This window comes from Peromyscus eremicus, chromosome 6 (genome assembly GCF_949786415.1).
Source record: "Peromyscus eremicus chromosome 6, PerEre_H2_v1, whole genome shotgun sequence".
Lineage (NCBI taxonomy): Eukaryota > Metazoa > Chordata > Mammalia > Rodentia > Cricetidae > Peromyscus > Peromyscus eremicus.
In genome coordinates this window covers 60,613,898-60,637,213 of record NC_081421.1, presented here as the reverse complement: position 1 = coordinate 60,637,213, position 23,316 = coordinate 60,613,898, and the positions used below count along the sequence as shown (strand labels likewise).

At 34.3% G+C, this 23,316-nt stretch overlaps 1 protein-coding gene across 3 annotated transcripts in view; it reads right to left on the bottom strand.

The window, feature by feature from the left end:
* Positions 1-23,316, bottom strand: part of Lrba (LPS responsive beige-like anchor protein) — a 561,905-nt gene that overhangs the window by 343,165 nt on the left and 195,424 nt on the right. For all 3 annotated transcript variants that reach the window (XM_059265566.1, XM_059265567.1, XM_059265565.1), the window contains exon 36: positions 692-858. In XM_059265566.1, the coding sequence (XP_059121549.1) occupies positions 692-858 (167 nt within the window). The remainder of the gene's footprint in view (positions 1-691; positions 859-23,316) is intronic.

Sequence of the window (23,316 nt, the reverse complement as noted above, 5' to 3'; positions counted from 1 at the left end):
ATGAGCTTATCAAATATGTAGCATTAAAGCACCACAGAACTCTATGACCTTTGTTGACACAGCACACAGAGTGAGGGGTGGGAGGCCGCCATCTTAGATTGTATAAGGTGTTAAAGGCATTTCATGGCCACTATCCCATCACGTCAACTGGAGTAGAATTGAAAAATAAACAAACATGGTTACTATCATAAATCTGGTATATACTGAGTTGACCTCAAAACTTGAAACCAAAAGTTATATACCTCTTCTGTTACTGAACACTTGCAAACAATCTTACAAGTGGCCTTCAATACAAAGTTAACTTGAAAAAAATGTCAAAATTATTACAGAAAAAGTTCTAAACTAGATTCTATGTCTATGAGATACATATATTAAATATAAAATCATTTTAAAAATAATGTATTTCAGGAGATTCTATGGAATCAATAAAATAACATAACATTTGTTTCTCTAACCAATTCACTGTAAGATGAGTGAGGATGTACAAATTCTCTTTAAAAATAATCTGAAAGAACTAGTACCTAAAAAGATCTATAAAGATACCCATATAGATGTACTCTTCCTATGAGTTAAATTCAAAGTAAAGACATAAACTTAATTCTGTTCTTCATTTAGCCATGTTCACATTCAAAGCCATTTATTGAAACCTAGGCTGCCGAGAGGAGGAGGGCCAGCCTGTAGGATTTCCTACCTCACTGTCGAACCTCCCCAGGCTCCATGCTTGTCTGTGAGAAGGTTGATAATTTTCTGGATTAACTGAGTTGCTGTCACATGGTCTCGGTATTTAGCTGCTCTTATCAAATGATCACACATCTTCTCTTCTTCACGTTTGTCTGCAGAATATTGAGCACACAATGACTGGAAAGGGAGAAAAGAAAGATTTATTAATTAATTAACTATAAAAATGTGGGTGAAAATAACTAAAAATGTATCATGAAACAATTTTTAGAATGAATCAAACCAACCAAAACTTTAAAGCTAATTTTATAACACTCATTTAGTTTTCTAAAGTCAATAATAAGATATACTCTGAAGCTATTAGCAGCCAAACAGTGATATTATCAATGATAAACAGCAAAATATATGAAAGCTGAGTCCTGCATTACAGCCAGAATAAGGTGAGGTTGGAGAGGTCTTTAGACCAAGAAGAAGAAATACTGTTATGATATTAATTTGGAGACATTATTTGTACTAGATAATTATGGTGAGTTTAGATTTCATTCAAATGCCCTGAAAATTTTTAAACAGGAGAATAAGGGATCAATTCCCATGTTAAAATGATCATGACAGATCCAAAAGAGTGGGTTGTAATGAGACAAGATAACTAAAGAGAAGAGGCAACTTATGAGGTCCCTGCAAAGGCTAGAATAAGAGGTTTCATTTTGTTTTGCTATGTTTTATTGGGTTTTTTTTTTTAAGCTTAAATTAGTAAACACAGCAACTTCTCAAAACCTTGAAAAAGAAAAATTTGGTCTCTTAAATTCTACCTTTAAAAGAGACCTGTAGCAAAATAATCACCTGGGAGAATAAAAATGCAGAAGTAAGTCCCATTCCCAAAATACTAAGGCAGTATCTAGACTTTAATCTTCTCCAGGTAATGGTATTTACATCAAAGGTTGAAAAACACTATCTTAGCAATTTTTCAAAACACTTTAGGGTTCTTTAGCAATAATTGGGCACAATGCTAGTTCCCAAAACGTTTTTTTTTTTTCCCCTTTTGGAGTTCTGCCACTTCTGGTGTCACATTTATGATGTTTTTATGATCATGATTAGAAGCGCGAGCACTGATGTAAACTTGACCCTCTACAGGGTCTACTAACTCATGGCCTTAACTTATAAATTAAAGTACATACATACATACACACATACAAACACACACTCTCTGGGAAGTAGCCTGCATTTGGTTGGCGGATATGTTGTTACTTTATATATTACACATATATAGTGTGGTTACCTGCCTCTCCTATTACATGGATAGTAGGAAACTGTATGGACTATAGTTACATGCAACTCCCACCACAACACCAGCAACAAAGAAGGGTCCTGATTGTCCTAACCACGCAAGGGTAATATACATCACACTGACAAATTAGGCTAGGTCACCTGATGTAATTATTGTGTGAAGTAGAAAGTTCAAAGTTTAAGTAGATAGTATGCTCCTCCTTCTCAATGTATAGAAGAACAAGTACACACCATCAGAAGCATTGAACGTTCTCTATCCTACAGGGCAAGGAGTGGGATGGCCTGAAGAAAAAGCCAAAACTGAAATACTAAAAAAATAGTGTTTATTCTAAATGGAATCATAAACTTCTAACACATTTGAATCCTAAAAAAAAAAAAAAAACCTAATGAAGGGGAGAGGGGGAATATTGGGGAGGCAGGGATGGAAGAAAACAGGGTAGAAGGGGTGAGGGAGAAATAACTATCATTAAAGATGGCTTGAAAGCCACATGAAAACTATTATAAGCTATTTTTAAAAATACAAGAGTTGACTTGAAGTTAATTCTGCAAAGTCATAAAGTACCAAATAAAAAGCCCAGTGACAGGTAAGCTGTTAGTCATGCATAGGTTACCTGGAGACCTCCAAAACAACAAAGGCTATTGGTACTGAACTTAATATTAAGGCCCTATTGTTGAAGACACTGCCCACTTTGATCACATGCCATAGAGAAATCAAGTTGGTACTGACCAGAAAGCTTCCTTTCTGCTGACGAGCTTTTCTAGTAACAAAAGGTGCTATGTAGGCCCTAAGAGATACGTCATCAACAGACTTACTCATCTTGAATTACAATAAAGTCCAGGATGACAAAACATATGTAGTGATTGGGGTAAGTACCACTTTCTGATTGGATTTAAGGCCTATGCCACAAGAGGAAACACATCCCCAATAATGTAAATTTGGCCTAGAAACCATAGTTGGGGGAGCTCAGAGACCCCAGGGGTGAACCTACTGCTACTCTGCTAAATGGATTAGTATCAAACTGCCCTCTAAATTCATATCTTACACTTAAAGTAGTCCAAGTATTAGGCCTCAGAGAAGTTTCTTTGTGCAGTAGACAGCAGTTAATGTAAAACTTCACAACTGATCAAAGTACAGATAATAAGTGTCAGTGGACTGCACAACCACAAATCATATCATGCCCACCCCAACCTAAGGCTCAGGGACCATTAGCAGAAAGGAAAGTAGAAAAACTAGAAGAGACAGAGGTTATTCACATGCATAAAGAAAAAAACTGTATGTTTAATGCATCATTTCATAAAGAATCAAAGCCTGAATTTAACAATGGATGATTTGAGGAGGTAAGTTACTCACGGAAGGGAAGAAAACAAACCTTTAAAGCAGAAGCACAAAAGAAAACTAGAGAAGCAATACATTTTGACACAAGAAAAAAATACAGGTCAAAGTATTTTTCAGCAATTATTTAAATTGAAAGAAATTATGGAATTCAGAATGAGAATAGAAAAAAAAAATCACTGAGCCGGGTGGTAGTGGTACGCACCTTTAATCCCAGTACTTGGGAGGCAGAGCCAGGCAGATCTCTGTGAGTTTGAGGCCAGCCTGGTCTACAGAGTGAGCTCCAGGACAGGCACCAAAGCTACACAGAGAAACCCTGTCTCAAAAAACCAAAAAGGAAAAGGAGAAAAAAAAAAAAGGAAATAAGGAAAAAAATCACTATGAGTCAAAATAAACCAGATTACTCTATGATCTGCCTAATGTTTCTTGATAGTATTGACCAATTCCTTAATTTCTCTGGGTTTAAACTTGCTAAATTACTTTAATTCCAAGAATCTATCACTCAGGAACAAGTGACTGTTGAATGCTTAGCCATACAGAGGACATTTATATCATCCCCTCAAAGGCTTAGTGAACATCATGGAAGAAAGTAGAGTGCTCTGGGACCCTGTTCTCTAGGATGACATGGCTGTTAACTCTGACCTCAGCAGCTGTGGTTACCTGGGCAAGACTGTGTCCTTCAACATCTTATACAGGGACTAATTCACTAGACTGAACCCTTTCCTGAGGATTTATAAGCAACTAATGGTTGCTAGAGGAGGGAAAGATGTTTTCTTCTGTGGTATGGCCATTGGAAAGATGTCCATGGTCCTAGAAACAACGTCATGAAGTTCACTGGGAGAAGAGAGCAGCCGGCAGGATATGAAAAAGGACCAACTGGGAAGAGGAAGAAACATTCAAAGATTCTGGGCAGTATGCAAGGGGAGGGGGCATCCGAGATAACACTTGAGAACAAACCCAAAAGCATGCTTTCATTTTATTTTATCGTGGGTTGAATATCCTGCTTCACATCACTCTATTTTTCAACTTTAAATGTCATATAAACTAGATATAAACATCACAGCATGAGTACAAAAATATCTGAACATAAAAACAAATAATTAGTTTGGGAACAAAATATTCAGTTTTACTTAACTACTGCTAAAAATTTTAATGTATTCCTATATAATTAATAAGATAAATATTAAAATCAGATAAAAACAAATTATGTTGTATTATGTAAGTGATGATGTAGAGACTATAAGATATACTAGAAAGTAGGTTGGAGCAAATAAAATACAAATATCACATTTTATATCTGTTGAAGGACTGATAAAGAAGTCACAGGAGGCCGGGCGGTGGTGGCGCACGCCTTTAATCCCAGCACTCGGGAGGCAGAGCCAGGCGGATCTCTGTGAGTTCGAGGCCAGCCTGGTCTCCAAAGCGAGTTCCAGGAAAGGCGCAAAGCTACACAGAGAAACTCTGTCTCGAAAAACCAAAAAAAAAAAAAAAAAAAAAAGAAGTCACAGGAGGGGACACTTCTGTAAATTTTGATTTGAACAAACAGAAGGAAAAATATTTTTAAATATCTGAATTGATAGCAGCTTAAATGAAAAAGGGCATTATTTCATTGTGGCAAATGTCACTTGATAGTGACATTTTCAGAGACCCACACAAGAGCTAAGAAGCTAACCTACAGATAAAAGAACAGTATAAGTATACAGAGATCTTTATATACATTTTATCGTGAATTACTACATCCACAGTATGCCTATTTCTAACTTTATCCAATGAGAGGAAATTCAAATCATTGGTGGAAATTAGAGAAATCAATGGTCACTGTACTCCCATAAACATTGCATATCTTCATTTTAAACACAACTAAAAGTACCCTTGTAGCAAGACCTTACTAAAGAGACTATTTCTATGTTTTATAAATAGTTGAACAATAAACATTTGCTAGTCTATCAAAGTTTGCTGAAAAGGCATTTCTAAAAACAAGGACTCAAGGTAAGCTAAATAGTAAAATGGTTTAAAGTGTTCTTTAATGGATCTTCCTTTACAATTTAAAAGGCAACTTTTCATATCTGACATAAAATCTATAGATATAAATCACATTAAAGGACCATTCTTTCCTGATTATCAATCTCTGTCTCCTTGTAGAACATTACAGTCACATTTGACCTTAAAACATGATAAAAGGAAACCAAATAAGAATATATCTAAAACATATAATGAACTTGTCTCTGCTCTTAAAAATATCTTAATAGTGTAAATTGAAGATGTTCTCATCAAATACCAATAATAATTTATATTATTCAGTCAGGTACATATGAGAAATACTTGAATGGCACACATATGTTGGGGGGACACATGTATCTGTGTTTAAAGGTTGACTAGAGTTACCCCTGATACTCTACCCCTAAGTTCAACTGACAACATAATTTAGGACATAAAAAATAAAGGGTAGCTCTAAAATCCTCCTTCAGTATTATTTTAGGCAGAACATTTTACTTCACATTACCTCTGCTTTTCTGGACTTAAGTATCACATAACTAAATAATGCAACATCACAACAATAGTACAAAAGTATCTGAATGTAAAAACAAAAGAATTGCCTTGAAAACTGAATAATTCAATTTGCATTTGAAGACTATTAAAGAAACTTAACATTTGTTACTGTAGAATTAATAAAGAAAAATAAAATAAGCTTGCTTCGCAGACCTAATTTAATTATAGTGAATAAGTAAGTTATAATGAATAGGAAAACAACTTAGAATGGCCACCGTAATATAAGTTCCTATACTGGCTCTCTCAATGAAGAAGCATAGACAATACTGACTTTAAATTTTTTCATGTGGACTGCATAACTCTATCCTGTTTCACTATTTGCCCTTTGCATGGAAATTCAGAGAGGAGCAACCTGAAACTCAAACAGTCAATTCTGGTTTCCTCCTGGCACTAAACTGACCTTCTCTCTTGGTACTAACATTTTTTCCCTTATGGCTCTCTCTATTATGAAATCCTTGTATATTGACCAAAGTTTTCTCAAATGTTCCAATCAAACCATTCATTGCCTACATCATCTGTTATCATCAACTAGACCTATCTTTCAAGTTTTCATAGCTGAACCAAATGTTTATTCAAAATTTGAGCCCACATGACTACTGTAAGGATGATCTTCACCTATACACTAATCACCCAACAGTGAACTATACAAAGCTGAACTAGACACCCTCACCTCAAACATGTTATTACACTAGGAAGCTTTTTTATATTCAGTAACATGTGGAATCACTTTTCCTCAGGTAATAACCTACTTATTTCACTTTAGAAAGAGATTTTGATTAGTTCAAAATTAAGAGTTAGAAATAATCTAGATAGCTTCTTATGAACAACCACTGGATTTTTTTCTAGAAGACATTTTTTATAGTATAAATACATTTATATACTCTATCCTCAACCCCCAAAAGTACATGATTGCCAAAAAACTCAAAACATAGTTTTGTATTGTATTGCTGTGTTGTGTTGTGTTGTGGTACTGAGATGAAACATGTGCTAGGCAAGTCCTCTACTACTGGGTTCCCCCTATAGCACAAGATCACATTGTATTACCTAGAACACATAACCATAAATTCAGCCATGTCATACAATACCCTTATGTATGTCTTTGGGGCTAATGAGTTGGCTGCAAGGGTATAAACCTGACAACCTGAATTCAATCTCAAGGATTTACATGGTAGAAGAAGAGAACCAACTTCTACAAGTTATCTTCTAACTGTAACATCAATATTCACATGCACAAATCAGTTAATTTAAATTTTAAAAGTCTACTCGGAAGACAAGAATGTGAAGGACAAGTTACTAGAGAAAAAGTTATGCAGAGAAAGATCTAGAAATACCGAATCTTTTGATTCTTTGGTTATTGTCTAAGGTGAAAGAACATCCTTTTAAAAAGCTCCTACATAATTGGGAATTAAGAAACTCCCCTCAGATTAACCTAAAAAATCAATGAAAATTAGAAAAAATATAAAATCAGCTACAGCAGAACTTAAAGGAAAACTTATATCTTAAACATATTAGAAAAGTAGAGAATTGAGATCAGTGATCTAAATGTCTATTAAAAATAAATGGCCTAATCTATGAAAGATAATAAAAAGTACAATTATTTAAAAGTACACAGAAATTTTTTCACAGAAAAAATTCAATGAAAGTACCACTTTGTTCTCTAACAACAGTTCCAATATCATTATAATATATAGCCAGAATGTTCAAGAACAAGAAAAGAAAAGGATCTATAAATTATTAATATCGAAAATGGAGTGCCGGGCCTAATGGCTTGAGCCTGTAATTCCAGTACTGCAGACATAGAAGCTGGAGGACTGTGGCAGTTCTGTGGCCAGCTGGTCTCCATGGTGAGTTCCAGACCAGCTAGGGCTACACAGAAGAGCCCAATTCAAAAACAAGAATAACAAAAGAAAACAAAGGAGAAACAGCTCAACACATTCTACGGAAATAAGAAAATTTTCTCCACCCACTAAAAGGGAAGAAGAGGCGAGGAGAAGAGCAGGAGGAGAGAGACTGGGATTAGAGCCACAGTGGTTATCCTAAGTCAGAAAAGAGTTCTAACAGCTGCCAAGGAAGAGGCCTCACAAACACTGTCCTTTAACATCAAGAAACTCAGCTAAACTAAGGAGGTCAGACTTGCAAGGTTTCAAGCATTAGGTTTCTAGAATAACATGTTTTATTTGATACAAGGCAACTAATTTACCAGATTATTATAAAACAAAACAATTTGAAATTTTGAAACCAAAACTGTCTCAAAATATAACAGAATGTTTTTCCTAATTTAATATTGAATGTTAACAATATAAATGAACTGGTTTCATAATTTAGGGTTTAAAATTTAAATACTAAAAAAAATTGCCTTTAGACAGAAAACAGAACAATGATACAGGAACTAAAAGAAGAGCTTGTGACCATTGTTTTCTACATTAGTGGGTTAGAGTATTTCATTCCATGTCAGAATACACAGTTCTACCTTCTTCACTGTAAGTGCTACACCCAGATTATTGGAATTTTAATTAGGGAAGCATGGCTTCTGCCCAACAGTTTTAAGAATGTTACTTCTCAATTGTCTCAAAATCACTTCTACTATAAATTTACTGAAAACTGTTGAAAAGGAAAATCATGGAAAGTTCAACAAATAAAGAAGTTTCGCAATGATTTACTTTTGGAGGTCTTTGTGCTTTATCACTTACCCCAGACTTAAAGACTGATTTAAAAAAAAAAAAAAAAAATTAATGCTACCTACAGAAACCTTAGAGTCCTGAAAAACACTAAGAAAAATGAAAGCTTCAAAACCTCCACAGCAAACAAAAGTCAACCAATGATAATATGTGACAGCCACCTTTAATTCTGAAGTGATTTCTCTGTCATGCAACGCCTCAAAGTATTGATTTCTCTCAGCAGGAAAAAGTCTAAGCCAATGAAACAGAGAGCACCATCCCCCCTTCCCAGCCCACCCCATAATAGCATTCAAGGTTAAAACAGGCAGGACACTTATCAAAGTATCTCTCCCATTTCTTCTTCTTTTAATGGACTAGGTGCAATGTGTTCTGGGGCCTTATCTCTACAAACTGCAGTCCCCAATAATATTAAATGATTTAAAGATTAACACAGGTTTGAAACTTATAAGGTTTCTCATAAGAGCTTGTATTAGAATGCCTTATATATATTTGTAAAAACAAGTCTACACCAAGCAGCCTGAAGTTTGCACATACCTTCCAATGTATACACAATACTGCTTTATTATTTTATTACTTACTAGAATACTAATTAATATTTTTTAAACCACCAAATTTTAGATAAATGTCCAAACACTACACAAAAAGGCAAGATAGGTCCATTAACAATGCTGGCAATACATCATCTATCTATTTAGAAAATTAAGTAAAAGGTGTCGGGTATCCATGTTCAATAAAACTGACAGAATTTAAACAATAAATAGGACTGAATTTTAAAAAAGCTTTGTGTGATTTTAAAACATACAAAACAATGGTCATTTACTTAACTTGGTAAGATCTCATGGATAAATGAGTAAATATATTTACAACTACAAATGGGTAACTCACAGCCAACTGCAAAACAAAAGCAGTTCAAAAGAAGCAGAATGGAAAATAACTGATACAGCTTTATAAATAATCTTAACTAAATTAGTACTTAAACGAATAATATCTATAGTCAGATAGCTCAAATTTTAGATTTGAAGTTTTCAAAATGGGACAAGTTATACAAAAATCTTGTGTCTCAGCTGCCTCATCTAAAACATTAGATAACTTAACAAGATCTTTTGGAGGACTAAATAATAGAAACAAAATGATGAGAACATTGTCTTCATGAAATAACAGCTTCCTACATTTACTCTACGTTCCAGAATGTACAGTTAACAGTCTTTTTGTCCAGCCTCTCAATGCAATTGAGTAGACAATCACAGCTTTACAATAAGAGATAAAAATAACTATCAAAATTCCTCAGAGAGGGATCAATATAGTATATAGGGAAAGGGAAAAAAACATATGAATTAGAGAGAATTAAAGAAGAAACAAGTATTCACCAAGAAGCCAGCACTCAAGACAGAACAAATAAAATGTAAAAAATAAAACAGCAAGGGGGAAGGACAAAACTAAGGGTGGAGAATAGACATGCAATCCTAGGACTAGTGTTCGTGCTATAATCCGAGCACGCTGGAGGCCAGGCTGGGCTAACAGTTGGTTCCAGGCCAGTGTGGTCTGTATAGCTAGATCCTGTCCCAAACATCCTGCCTATTAAATAGCAGCCAAACCTCTCCCATTTAAATATGTTTGTACTTTCCTTAAGTAAATGTTTTACCCATTTCCTTCTTAAAGGAAATATTCCTCAAAAGTTTGAATAAATTATTTAGCATATGAAATGTTAAGTGAATTTGTATATCTACCTACAAACTGTTATACTGCTATAAGTTCTTTGATTCTTATTGACATATATTAATAATAGCCATTTCCACTGGGGGAGATTGAATCTGAAAGTTGTTTTATTTGCATTTCCCTGATGGCTATGGATGTTGAACATTTTTCCATATATTTAGGATGCAAGGAGGATCTTTATATACTGATGGTGGAACTGATGCAGCCACTATGGAAATCAATATAGAATTTGCTCATAAAACTGAAGATAGAACTACTTTATGAACAATTTATACTACTGTTGGGCATTAGAGAAAAAGGTCTCTAACTGTGCATACCACAGAGATTCTTGCACATCTGTGTGTACTGCTGCAGTATTACAGTAGCCAAAGTACGGAATGAGCACACACACACACGCATACACCCATGTATGAATGCATGCACACAACCCATAAAACATAAAACTGAAAATCATAATATACAAAGGACCAGTCTGGTACAAATTACAAACAATGCAGTATGAGACAAAAATTGAGACAGGTTTTCAATATATCACCTTGGCTGGACTGGAACTCACTACATGGCTGGCTGGCTTTGAACTGAAAGATCCTACTTACTCCCAAGTGCTCGGACTAGTCTACATTTACATATTTGTTTTTTGTCCCCAATGACAGCTCTTTTTTCATAAAGAGCTCTAAAAAAACGATAGCTTTTTATAGTATACACATGTATGCCCTAAACAAATATGTACATGATCTGTTCAACAGTTACCCAGAGAAGACCTGAAAGTAGGAAATGTGAGCTCCAACAGGGAAATCACAGAAAGCGAAACAACACAAAAGACACCCTCGAATGAATACTAGATAAACCTGACTCTGAAAATGAACTGAGAAATACTGAGTCTCTAGCTATGCAGAAAGATGTACAGCACCTGAAAGATGATGATACCCAAGGCTGCCCTCTGATATTCACATGCATAGGCAGCATACATCTGAATGTGCACCCACATGTACATGTGAACCTACACTCACATGCACGTATGGGGACACACACACACACACACACACACACACACACACACACACACACGCAGACTGAGAGAGAGACTGGTTGACTTACTGACTGACTGTAAGTGGATGGGACCTAATTCCAGAAATAAACAATATATAGTCAGAAGAACTTTTACTCCAAAGACCTGAACTAGGCCTTAGAGCTGGCAAAGAGAAAAGGCCTGGGCTGAGAAGGGAATTCAGAAGAAGCACCAAATCCCAAGGCTGGGGTAGAGGTAGCTGTGAACCTCCTGAAGTGGGTGTTGAGAACAAAACTCTTAGCCTCTGAAAGAGCAGCTTTTAACCACTGAGCCATCTCTCTAGCCCCTATTTTATCTTTTTATAGTTATCATTATCATTTTTATTTAAGGTGATAACAATAACAAAACCAGAAAGCTACCAATTTAAAAACATGTATTCATATGCAAGCAAATATTTCCAAAGACTGCTCACTGTTGTTGCAATGTAAAGAAATACAAATAAAAAGGTTAAATAAGATGTACAACCCCCCCCCCCGATGTTAGTGACACTAAAGCTGGGATATAATTATTGATATAATGCTTACTAGGTTATACTGACTAAAAATCAAGCATCTCTTCCAGAAACAACAAACATGTTCAGCCGAGAGGGCTCCCCAAGAACAGAACAGCAAGACAAAGGGTATTGTAGTCACCAACGAAAAGCAATCGCAACAGCGATTACACCATTCCTAAACTTGAAGAGTTATTTGTAACTCTGCCTCTTTCTCACAGGCTATAGGGTGAGATAGGTAACCAGAGAACCCTGCCTCAAAAATGAAAAAAAGGAAAGCAAATCAAGAAGAAGATAAAAAAGTGAGGAATAAGGGATAAGAGAAATAGAAATGGAAAAGATTAAACGGGAAGCTCATTTTAAAACACCATACTGCCTCCTAAGGGCAAGTGTATCTGAAAAGCTAATAAGAAAACACAAGCATGGTGGCACTTATTTGTAACCCAAGCACTCATGAGGCTGAGGCAAGAGGATTATCCTGAGTTTAAGGCCAGCATGAGCTACAAATGAAAGCTTGTCTTAAGACAAACAAGCCAAAAAGATTAGTAACAACAACCCCCCACATACACACACACAGAATTATAATGTTTTATTTGTATGGTCATTTTGTTGTTGTTGTTGTTGTTTCAAGACAGGGTTTCTCTGAGTAGTTCTGGTGCCTGTGCTGGATCTTGCTCTGTAGACCAGGCTGGCCTGAAACTCACAGAGAACCCCTGGCTCTGCCTCATGAGTACTGGGATTAAAGGCATGAGCCACCACCATCCGGCTTCATTTGTATGATAATTGAACTACTAGATAAAAATAAAATGGAAATTCGACTTAGTAACAGGAAAACTAAAATAATGAAACAAGTAAAGGATAGAAAACATTTAACATTAACTAATAATTACTTAGCTCAGAATTAATTTGCTTTCTTTTAACTTGAGACACATTTAAAAGCACACATAAAGTCAATCAAAATATACAAATAGAGCATATATTTAGGAATTGGTTTAAATAATCTACAGATCTGAATGAAAATAAAATGTCAAGATAATTAAAATAACATGTCTAATTTACTATCTATAGTTCAATCTACACTAAATGTAAGTACCAGATTTGGACTAAGTCAATGACCTTTATGGAGCCCCACATTGCAGGAGATAACTGAACTATTCTATCCAATAGCACATAGTTAATTTTGGCAGATCAGGACTAAATCTCAGCAATATAGTCACAATTTTCTGCTTTCTATAATACATTAAAGACTACAATAACAATTTTAGTACTCTTGTATAATGAAATATTATAAATCCTTGCTCTTCTGTCTCATAATATAAATGCTACAAAATAAAAGCCTGCTCAGCAAAAAAAAAGTTGGTTTATTGCATGTTTAGATAAACTTTCCCCATCATATCAAAAGCAACATTTAATCCACAGAAAATCTAAGCATATAATACAAGATCAATATTTGAACTACCAAATTATATGTTTGGCAATTAATTTTCATAAAAATTAAAATTCCACATATGAAAATTTTGACTCCTCAAAAAATACTAATCCTAAATTATATGTTTTATTATGGAAATAATCATTCATTTGGCTATTCTGTATTAAAAACTTCCTATATTCTAGTGTTATATTAGATGCTGAAATTAAGAGTCTGACGAGTATATAAAATCCATTTCTTTGAATAGATATTAGCAATCCCAAGACATTTATTAAATGATGAAAAGTAATATTTAAAAAGGTGTCCAGAAAGAACAATATAATCTGCAATTCGAAACTGTGGTGTGTATAACAAAAGAATTAACAATGACAAGCAATCAGCCTCCAACTACTTATCCCATGAGACTGTGAGAAGACCCATGGCCAGCAAACCACAAGCATTATGTAGAACACACTCCAGCAAGCACCTTTGAAATCACATGCAAGATTTTAAGGAGATATTTCTGTGAATTTCACAAGGTTATGGTCTCAAATTACAAAAATACATACATACAAGCATACATACAATACATACAAGCCTACATATTGTAGATATTCACAATAAAAATACTGAAAGATTATGTATCAAAATATCTTGTAAAGCATGATAGGGGAAGGATGTCAGAGAGTATTCTCTTTCCACAACACTTGACTATTAAAAAGCTTTTTTTCTTACCTGAGTTTTTCGTTTTTTGTTTTTGTTTCTGTTCTTTTAAGTTAGAGTTTCCAAGGTTAACCCTATGAGAAGTACTTGGATTCCCCCTCTACCCTCTGAGTCAAGGTTTCTCTGTGTAACAGTCCAGAATGTCCTAGAACTCACTTTGTAGACCAGGTGGCCTCTAACTCTGTAGAGCTCTGTAACATGAATTCTAATTGGTCTTATCAATAAAAAACCAGTTATCAGGGTGAAAGCCGAAAGAGCAGAGAAGCAGAGCAGCCACCCACTAGTTCTTATCCTTACAAAACCTCAACCAAAAGAGAGCTGAGTTCCTGTCTCCCACCTTATATTCCTCTCTCCACCCAGCCATATTCCTGTTTCCATCTCCCTAGTGCTGGGATTAAAAGCATGAGATCCTGAGGGCTGGGATCAAAGGTGTGTGCCACCACTGTAGTGATATTTTGTTGTACTCTAATAAAATTTGAAGATCAGAGGACAGAGCCAGCCGCTACTAGATTAAACACAGAAGTCAGGCAGTGGTGGCACACACCTTTAAAGCCAGTGTTTGGGAAGCACACTAATCCCAGCACTAGGAAGGTTGAGATAGAAGTGAAATGGCTAGGTGGAGAAAGGCATATAAGGTGTGAGGAGAAAGGAACTAGAAGGCCCTTTCAGCTGAGGACTCAGGAGCATTCAATCTGAGGATTCCTGGAGTTAGTGAGGTAAGAAATAGCTGTGGCTTGTTGCTTTGTCTCTCTGATCTTTCAGCATTTACCCCAATATCTGGCTCCAGGTTTTTATCATAAGACCATTTAGAATTCGTGCAACACATCACTGCCTGGTTCTGTTTCCCTTTTATACTGGATCAATCTTGTGTAGTCCAGGGGTGGCCTGAACTCAGAGATCCGTCTACCTCTGCCTCTTGAGTGGTGGGATTAAAGATGTGTGCCACCACTGCCTGGCCTCTATGGCTAACTAATGGCTTAGCTCCGCACGCTGATCTTCAGGCAAGCTTTGTTATATCACAAACAAAATATCACCACATTTCCCCCTTTTTATCTAAAATTTAAAAAAAGGTTATAACTAATTGAAGAAAAACTATATACACTAAGTATAGTAACTATATACAATATATACAGGCAATAAATACATCAACCATGTCTAGTCCATTTGCATTTGACAAATACTCCATTATCTATCTTAGCTTGGTATGTTCAAAGTCTTGTACCTAATTAATTTTCTATCCTAACTTGCATTACTAAAAATTATCTTTTAATGTCTCTCAACCCTATATACTTTACATCTCTTAGTGAGTTTCTTTTCTGAGTCTGTAACAAGGAAAACTATAAGTATCTAGTCTTCAACTCCATCAGAGACCTGAGAAGGAAACGATATTACCTAAGAAAACAGGAAGTGCAAACAAGCTTCCTTCAAAAAATGTGAGAAATGAAAGAAACAGCTGGCTGCCTGGACAGTCACCCAAGGTTCCTCTGTAAAGTTGGGGCATCCATCTTCGGCCTACAGAGATCCACATGCCTCTGCCTCCTGAGTGCTGGAATTAAAAGCATGTGCTACTACTGCATGGCCTGGATTTTATTTTTTAAGTATTTTTTTATTTATATAATAATCATAAAGAAACCAATAAATAGATTTAGAACTCTGAAAACAAATACAAGGTAGTACTGAACACACCTATAGCATCTCTCAAACAACTAAAACCAAATCAACCACAAAATAAGTGCAAGACCACAATGGTCAGCTGGTTTATATTTGGATATTGTTCCAAATCAGAGAATGTAACTTGTACTGATCTAAGTTAGATTTGATTAGTGAATCATATCAAATGGCATGTACCAACCCTTGAGAATTACTACATTCTCTTGATTTACTTTATCAATAACTATAAAACTTCTTTTCTAAGACAGAAAATCACTCACACTAAAAGATTTTAGTATTGATTGAATATATAGATTGTTAAACCATAGTCAGAATCATCTATTATTATAAAAAATATCTTATTGTAGCAAACTAATGTAACAACTGAAATACAGTTGGCTATACAGGAAAAAGCAAGAAAATCTCAACTTAAGAGATCTATCATACATTACATGAATGGAAATTTGATGGGAATTTTAAAATGAAAATACTGAAGGCAATACTCTGAGTTATTTCCTAGGTTGGTAGACATTTAAAATAAGGAATATATTTCCAAATTTTAAACTACTTTACTTCTTCTAAACTAATAAAAGTGTTAAAAAGCAAACAAAACAAATTTAATTTTTACACCAAGATAGTCGGGAAACATTATTCACATATTTTTGAAAATATGTACATGGTATTCAACTATTTTAAGGAGAAATTCCACCAAATATTTTAAAAGACAATATACTAATACTACCTGCTCCTGATCACAAAGAGGAAAAAGGAATTTTTTTCCTTCCATGAGCAAAAATAACTATCTACTTCAGCTCATGGTTACATCATACTTAGTTGGAGAAAAAAAAGGCATGTTTCTCCTATATCAACAACAAATGTCTACCATATTTTTTTACATTTTATTAGCAAGAGCAAATTCAATCAGATAAAACCAAACATCAGATGAATAAAAGTAGAAAGATATTATAGTATATACAGACATGACCATATACCACAAAAAGCCTAAAGAAACAAAACAGAACCAGACAAAGCAAATCTAGTATTATATTAATGATATTATAACTCCGAACAAAATTGAATAGGACAATGAGGGGGAAGAGAAGCATATTCCTACTTACATTAGAATACATTACAATGCTTCAATAACCAAAACACTTCAACATCAGTACATGAAAGCACATACAAATTAATAATAGAAGAAAGTATTTACAAACAGACCTTAAAACACGAAGGCACTTACTATATCATAGAAGCAGCATGTCAGATTAGAGGGAGAAATTGGGAATATATAGATATTATAGGGAAACCCAAGCATATATATGAAATAAATTAAATTCATAACACAATGTAGTCTAACATAAATTCTAAATATATTAGTAAAAACTTTAAACATAAAAATGTTGAGCAAAACAAAGAATTTCTTTATGTGTACATGACCCTTTCACACAATAACCAAAAATCTAGATACTATAAAAGTAAAACACTTATACAATCAATAACAAAAATCACTTTTTAAAAATTTCTTCAGCATAATGGCTATCTGTGTTGGCACACATCAACAATCCAAAGCCAAGAGGATCAAAAGTTCAAGGTCATCCTTTTTACATAACAAATTTGAGGCCACCCTGAGCTATATAAGATCTTGTTTCCAAAAAATGAATTAAGATAACAACAAAAACTATAACAAGCTGTACTAAACACAAGAACTTCAAAGAAAATTAACCGACTCATTAAGCACAAACACACAAGAATAGGATTAAAATTATATCCAAGAAATGTAAAGCAAAGGCCACCAAGATGGCTCAGTGTGAAAGTCCTTGTCAGGAAAGCTTGATGATTTGAGTTGAATCATGGAACCAAGAATGGAAGGAGAAAACAAACTCTTAAAAATTGTCCATAATAATTTCTTTTAATTAAGGCTATATCAAGACAAATTTTCAAAGGTTTAATAGCACAGAGACAATTAAGAAAGCGTCCCTCACACTTTGTTTGATATGTAAACATGTTAAAAAAATACTGAGTTCCAAGAACAGAATAACAAATAAAATAATATTTGTAACATGCCATCATTTATAAAGAGAATAAAAATAGATATTTCTGTTTGAGTATATATTCATAAAGAAATTCTGAAAAGATTAATAAGTGAAAATGACTATGTGTAAGGGTAGACTGTAGAAGAATCTTAAAAGAGATTAAGAGGAGAGTTTTACTGTGTGCTTTCTGTAATTCTTTCTTTCCTAATCACCTAGGTAAATTAAATCAACTGAAATTTCATATAAATATTTAATGTTTTCTATCTAGAAGTTTTAAGTATTCCTAACATTAACTGTCAAAACAAAATACAAAGATTAAAACTGCTCTAGTATTTGTGTCAGAGATCTACACTTTTGATCAAAGGAATAAGAAATTGAGAACCATGAGAAATGAAAACCGGACTAACAAAACATCAGGTAAGAAAGTAAAGGCAAAATAAAACCTTTGAAAGAGGAGGGTGTGACATCAATGTCAAATTATGTCAAGAGAAATGAGGATAATAAAAGAATCTAAGGACACTAAGGGTACTAAAGAGAGCAAATTAAATACAATTATTGTAAGACTGGGGAGAAAAAAGCCAGATTCCAAGACACTGAAAAATCGAATCCTGGGAAAGAATAAAGATATCAATGCAGAATGCAAAGACAAGAGTGCAAATGCCTGAGCAGCTGAACAGCTTTAAACAGCACAAGACAACTGACAAAGGCATAAATAGACCAGCAGTGAGAAGCTACAATACACTTCTGAAAGGTCATTGGAGAGAGAGGAAGAATATTGCTATCATATTAAATAATAGCCTTATTTAAAACACCAGACACCACAAGTATAGTCAAGGATTATATAAATTATCAATGATGTCAAGTAAAAAAAAATTTAAAAGTCTGTATCAATCAAATCTATGGTACACAGTAAACTGCCTATTTTATACTTAAGGAAGGTCTATCTAACGTAAAAGTTTGTAGTATTCAGGGAGCCAGCTCAGGAGTAACCAGCGCATCATCTAAGGATCTTTTTCACATTAAGAATCCCATTAGAAAAAAAACACTAAAAGGTAATTGAATTTCCCTCAGTTATCTTCATCTCTGTCAACCCCTGCTACAATAACTTACTCTCCAGAGCAGAGATAACTCAATTCTGTCCAGCAAGCATATGTTATGAATCTCCAAAGCAAACTTGTCTAAATCATTCTGGTCTTCTATCAAGGCTGGCTATGAATATGAACTCTGACAGAAAGCAAAAAAATTTATTTTTATCTTTTCAATAATTCACTTCTTCACACTATGATAGAAGAAATCAGGAGATAAATATATGCTCCGAGGTTACTGCTGTTAAAAAGTCAGCTCCAATGCTTTCCTTGACTTAAATTAAATAGTCTTACTGAATCATCTTAAGGACTAAGAAAATGGTACCAATGGATTGTGGATTTGGTAGATTACCTGAAATTTAAATTTCCTAAATTATAATATCTAATGGTTTGAAATTAAGAAAAAAATACCCCTAATCAGATGATACTTAAAGAGTTGACAATACAACTTCAATTATTTCACTTTGAAATAATCTTACATACTTGAATTGCCTTATATGTACTAGAAATGAAATACTAGAAAACTTATTGTTTAAGAAAAAAAATCAATAAAACTAGTTCTTGAAAATGTTTTCCTACTTTCTAAACCATTTTAATACATTTATTGTTGGCATTTTGTTACAAAAATATTAAAAATAAAGAGGCAAAAATTATTAAAAGGACTCAGAATGAGTTTCTTAACTTAAGCTGAAACCTACCTAAGAGCAAGGTCAGGCAGAGCACATAACCATTAAATGCTAATAATAAATGGACATGATCTCTTGCCTTCAGTATGCACTAATTTCTCAAATGCAGGCTCAGAGTTGGCTTTCACCTTTAAATTGTACAAAAGTCACAATAGTAACAATCATGAAAATCACTAACATAATTTAGTTTATGTTTTAATTACATCATATAATCTTACTCCACAATATATTATTCATTCAAGTTTCATTATATCTACTTTAAAGAAATTAAGACTCAGAGAGTTCAACAAACTTTATCCAATATTCTCCAAATATGCTGGTAATATGTTTTCAAACTGTTTTTTCTTTAGCATTATAATCCCTTCTTTCAAAATTAAGAAAAAGTCAAAGAGAATCTTAAAACATGTAGCCAACAAGGAGTTTTGAAATTTCTGAGAATGCGCCGTATGCATTTTGTGCTATTTCCTATCCCATAATTTTCATACACAACCAGTACTTGTTTGATTAAAGAATTAAAGATAAAATTTGAAATCAATCAATCATGAAAACATGAACGTTATTTTGACCTACAACTCTTCATACTAAATGAATAGTGATAGAGTTCTATTATGACTTTTTTTAATTTATACTGAACAAAAATAATTGAACATATTTAGGGGGTACAATATAGAGTTTCCATATATGCAAACAATATGAAATTATCAGACCAAGGTAATTAGTGTATCTATCATCTGAAACATCTGTCATGGTAATGAAAGCATTTAAAATCCAGGCTCCTAGCTATTTTGAATATTTTATTAACTGTAGTCCCTGACTGGGTGATGCAGAAACAGAGCTCACTCCTCCCCACAGCCTCTGGTAACTATCACTCTAGTCTACTATGATTTGAACTTCCTAAAGTTGCACATATAAGATCAAATGGCTTATTTAACTAAATATAATGTTCTCCATGTTCATCCTCATTGTTAACATAGGAAAGGATTTCCTTCTTTTATGACTGAATAGTAATCAGTTATAGGTTTTTTTATATATTTTCTTTATCCATTTAGACTCTGAAGTCAAGGATGATTCAGTATCTTGGCTCTGTGAACAAAGGTAAAGAAAAAAAAGCACTAATATGCAGATATCTCTCTGACACACAAATTTCAATTTCTCTGGAAATATGCCTAGTAGTGGGAAATCACAGATCATATTGTATTGGTATTTTTGTTGTTGTTTGTTTGGAAGGACCCACTAAACTATTTTCCCTAATAGTTGCAGATATTTAAAATACTATCAATAGTTTTAACAGTTCACAGTTCTCCACATCCTCACCAACATCTATCCTTTTGATAGGAGTGAACCTAATAGATATGCAATGATATTTCACTGTAGTTTTAATTTCTCTGATAATTAGGGATTCTGGAAATTTTAAACATATATGTTGGCCACTTGTATGCTTTTTTGTTTGTTGTTTGGTTGGTTGGTTGGTTTTGGTTATTCAAGACAAGGTTTCCCTGTGCAGCCCCGTCTGTCCTGGAACTCATTCTGTAGAACAAGCTGACCTCAAACTTAGTGATTCACCTGCCCCTACCTCCTGAGTGATGGGATTAAAGGCATATACCACCAAGACCTGCTGTATGCCTTCTTTTAAGAAAAGACTTTAAATTATTTGCTTTGCTTGCTGAGAGAAAGAGAGAAAGGAAAAAGGAAAGCGTGAGGGAGAAAGAGAATGTGTGTACATGATGCATCTGTGTGGTGTATGAACATATATATGCACATACACATATGCACATACAAAACATATGTTTTGGTATGTTTGCCAATGTACATGTACGCCAAGGCCACAGAGGAATATCAGGTAACTATTAGTCTTTACTTTATTCCCTTGAGACAGGGTTTTCCCTAAAACCTGGAACTCCTTTTTGTGCTAGGCTAATTATCCATCAAGCCAACTGTCTCCATCTTTTCTCCCCCAACCACTGGGGTTATAGGTCCATGTGTCCAAACCCAGTTTTTATGTGGGTGTGAGAGATCTGAACTGAAGTTGCACACTTGTACAAAAGTGTTCCTTTTCACTGAGACATCTCCCTATTCCTCATTTGCTTATCTTTAATGAGGTTATTTGTTTTCTTGTAAGTTCTTTATATATTCTTGCATGTATTGACATATTCAATATGTGGCATACAAACATATATCTTCAGTTTTTTATTTTCTTTTGACTTACAGGAGCTTTTTAGTTTCATTGAATCTTATTTGTCTACTTTTGCTTTTGTTATGTGCTTTGAGGTCTCATTCAAAAGATCTTGTGAAAACGTGAAATGAAGATATTTCCTAACTCTCCAAATTTCACAAATTTGGGTCTTAAACTAAATATATCATGTTATTAAATTAATAACAAAACTATATGATCATTTCAACACATACATTGAAATGAAATGCAACATTCAACACCATTTCATGCTTAAAAACTCACAAGTTAGTTCAATGAATGCAACTCAGTGTAATAAAGGCCACGTCTTAGTAGCTTTTCTATTGCTGAAACAGAACACCATGACCAAGACAATTTATAAATTTTATAAATTTATTAAAGAAAACTTTTAATATGGGAGCTCATGATTCCAGTGGGTTAGAGTCCATGATCATTATGGCAGGGAGCATGACAGCAGATAGGTAGGCATGGTGGCAGAGCAGTAGCTAAAAGCTTACATCATTTTTCACAAGTAGGAGGAAAAGAGAGAGATCTAACTGGATTTGGCATAGGCTTTTTAAAATTCAAAGTCCACCTTCAATGACACACCTCTTCCAGCAAGGCCACACCTCCTAATCCTTCCCAAATACTTCCACTAACTGGAAACCCAATATTCAAAAATATGAGCTTATGGAGGCCATTTTCATTCAAACCACCACAGGCCATATATGACAAACACACACTAATGGCACAAAAATGGAAAAAACTTCTAAAGTTTTCTTCTGAGATCTGAAGTAAAACAAGAATGCTCACTCTCCAAACATTACCGATAATACTTACTAGTCAAAAGAGCAAAATAAAAGGCACCCAAACTGTAAAGGAGGCAAGTATTAACTTTATCTGAAGTCATATATTGTACATAAAAACTCCAAAGACTGCATCAAAACATGTTAGAAATAATAAGTTCATTAAAAACGCAGGGAACAAAGTCAGTATTGGAAATCAGTGGCAATTCTATACAACAGCAAACTATCTGAAAAAAAAATCAAGCAAGCATCCTATTTACGATAACTATAATAATAAACTACTTAGGAATAAATTTAAGCAAGAAGATGAAAGATCTCCATGCGGAAAATTATAAAATATTGATGAAAAAATTGAAGGCACACAGACAGAAAAAGAAAGATATCATATTGTTCATAGATTGGAAGAATTCATGCTAAAAGGTCCAACTACATCTGGTAAACCATGTATACAATCCTAGTACTTGGGAATTAAAGAGAGGAAAATCATGACATCAAAATCAGTCTAGGCTATACAGTAGATTTCACACTTGTTTGGGTTCCACAGAGACTGACACCCATCTAAATACAGAGTAGCTGTGACTAGAGGACAGAGATCAGTGATGGACAAGATGTAGGGGCAGAGGTGCTAGCTAGGGTGTAATGGAAGAAGTCACAGAGTAGAAACTAAAGCACACAAAAGAAATAGACTGTTCCATGAGGGGTCTACAGAAGCTAGCATTTCAGAATGACTATTCTGGATTTTTTGTGTAAAAGGAAAGAAATATTGACGATATATGTAGTGATTAAAGTTAAAGAAAGACAATGTAAAACACATATTTGGAAGCAAAATAAAACTAATTTGCAGGAAGTCAATGTAGGGTACAGAGGAAACCTGGTGATGGCTGTCATCTGTAAACAAGCATGGGAGAGACATTCGCTCAGCAGGGAGAAGGCAGTGAACAGATGGCAGGGCAGAAG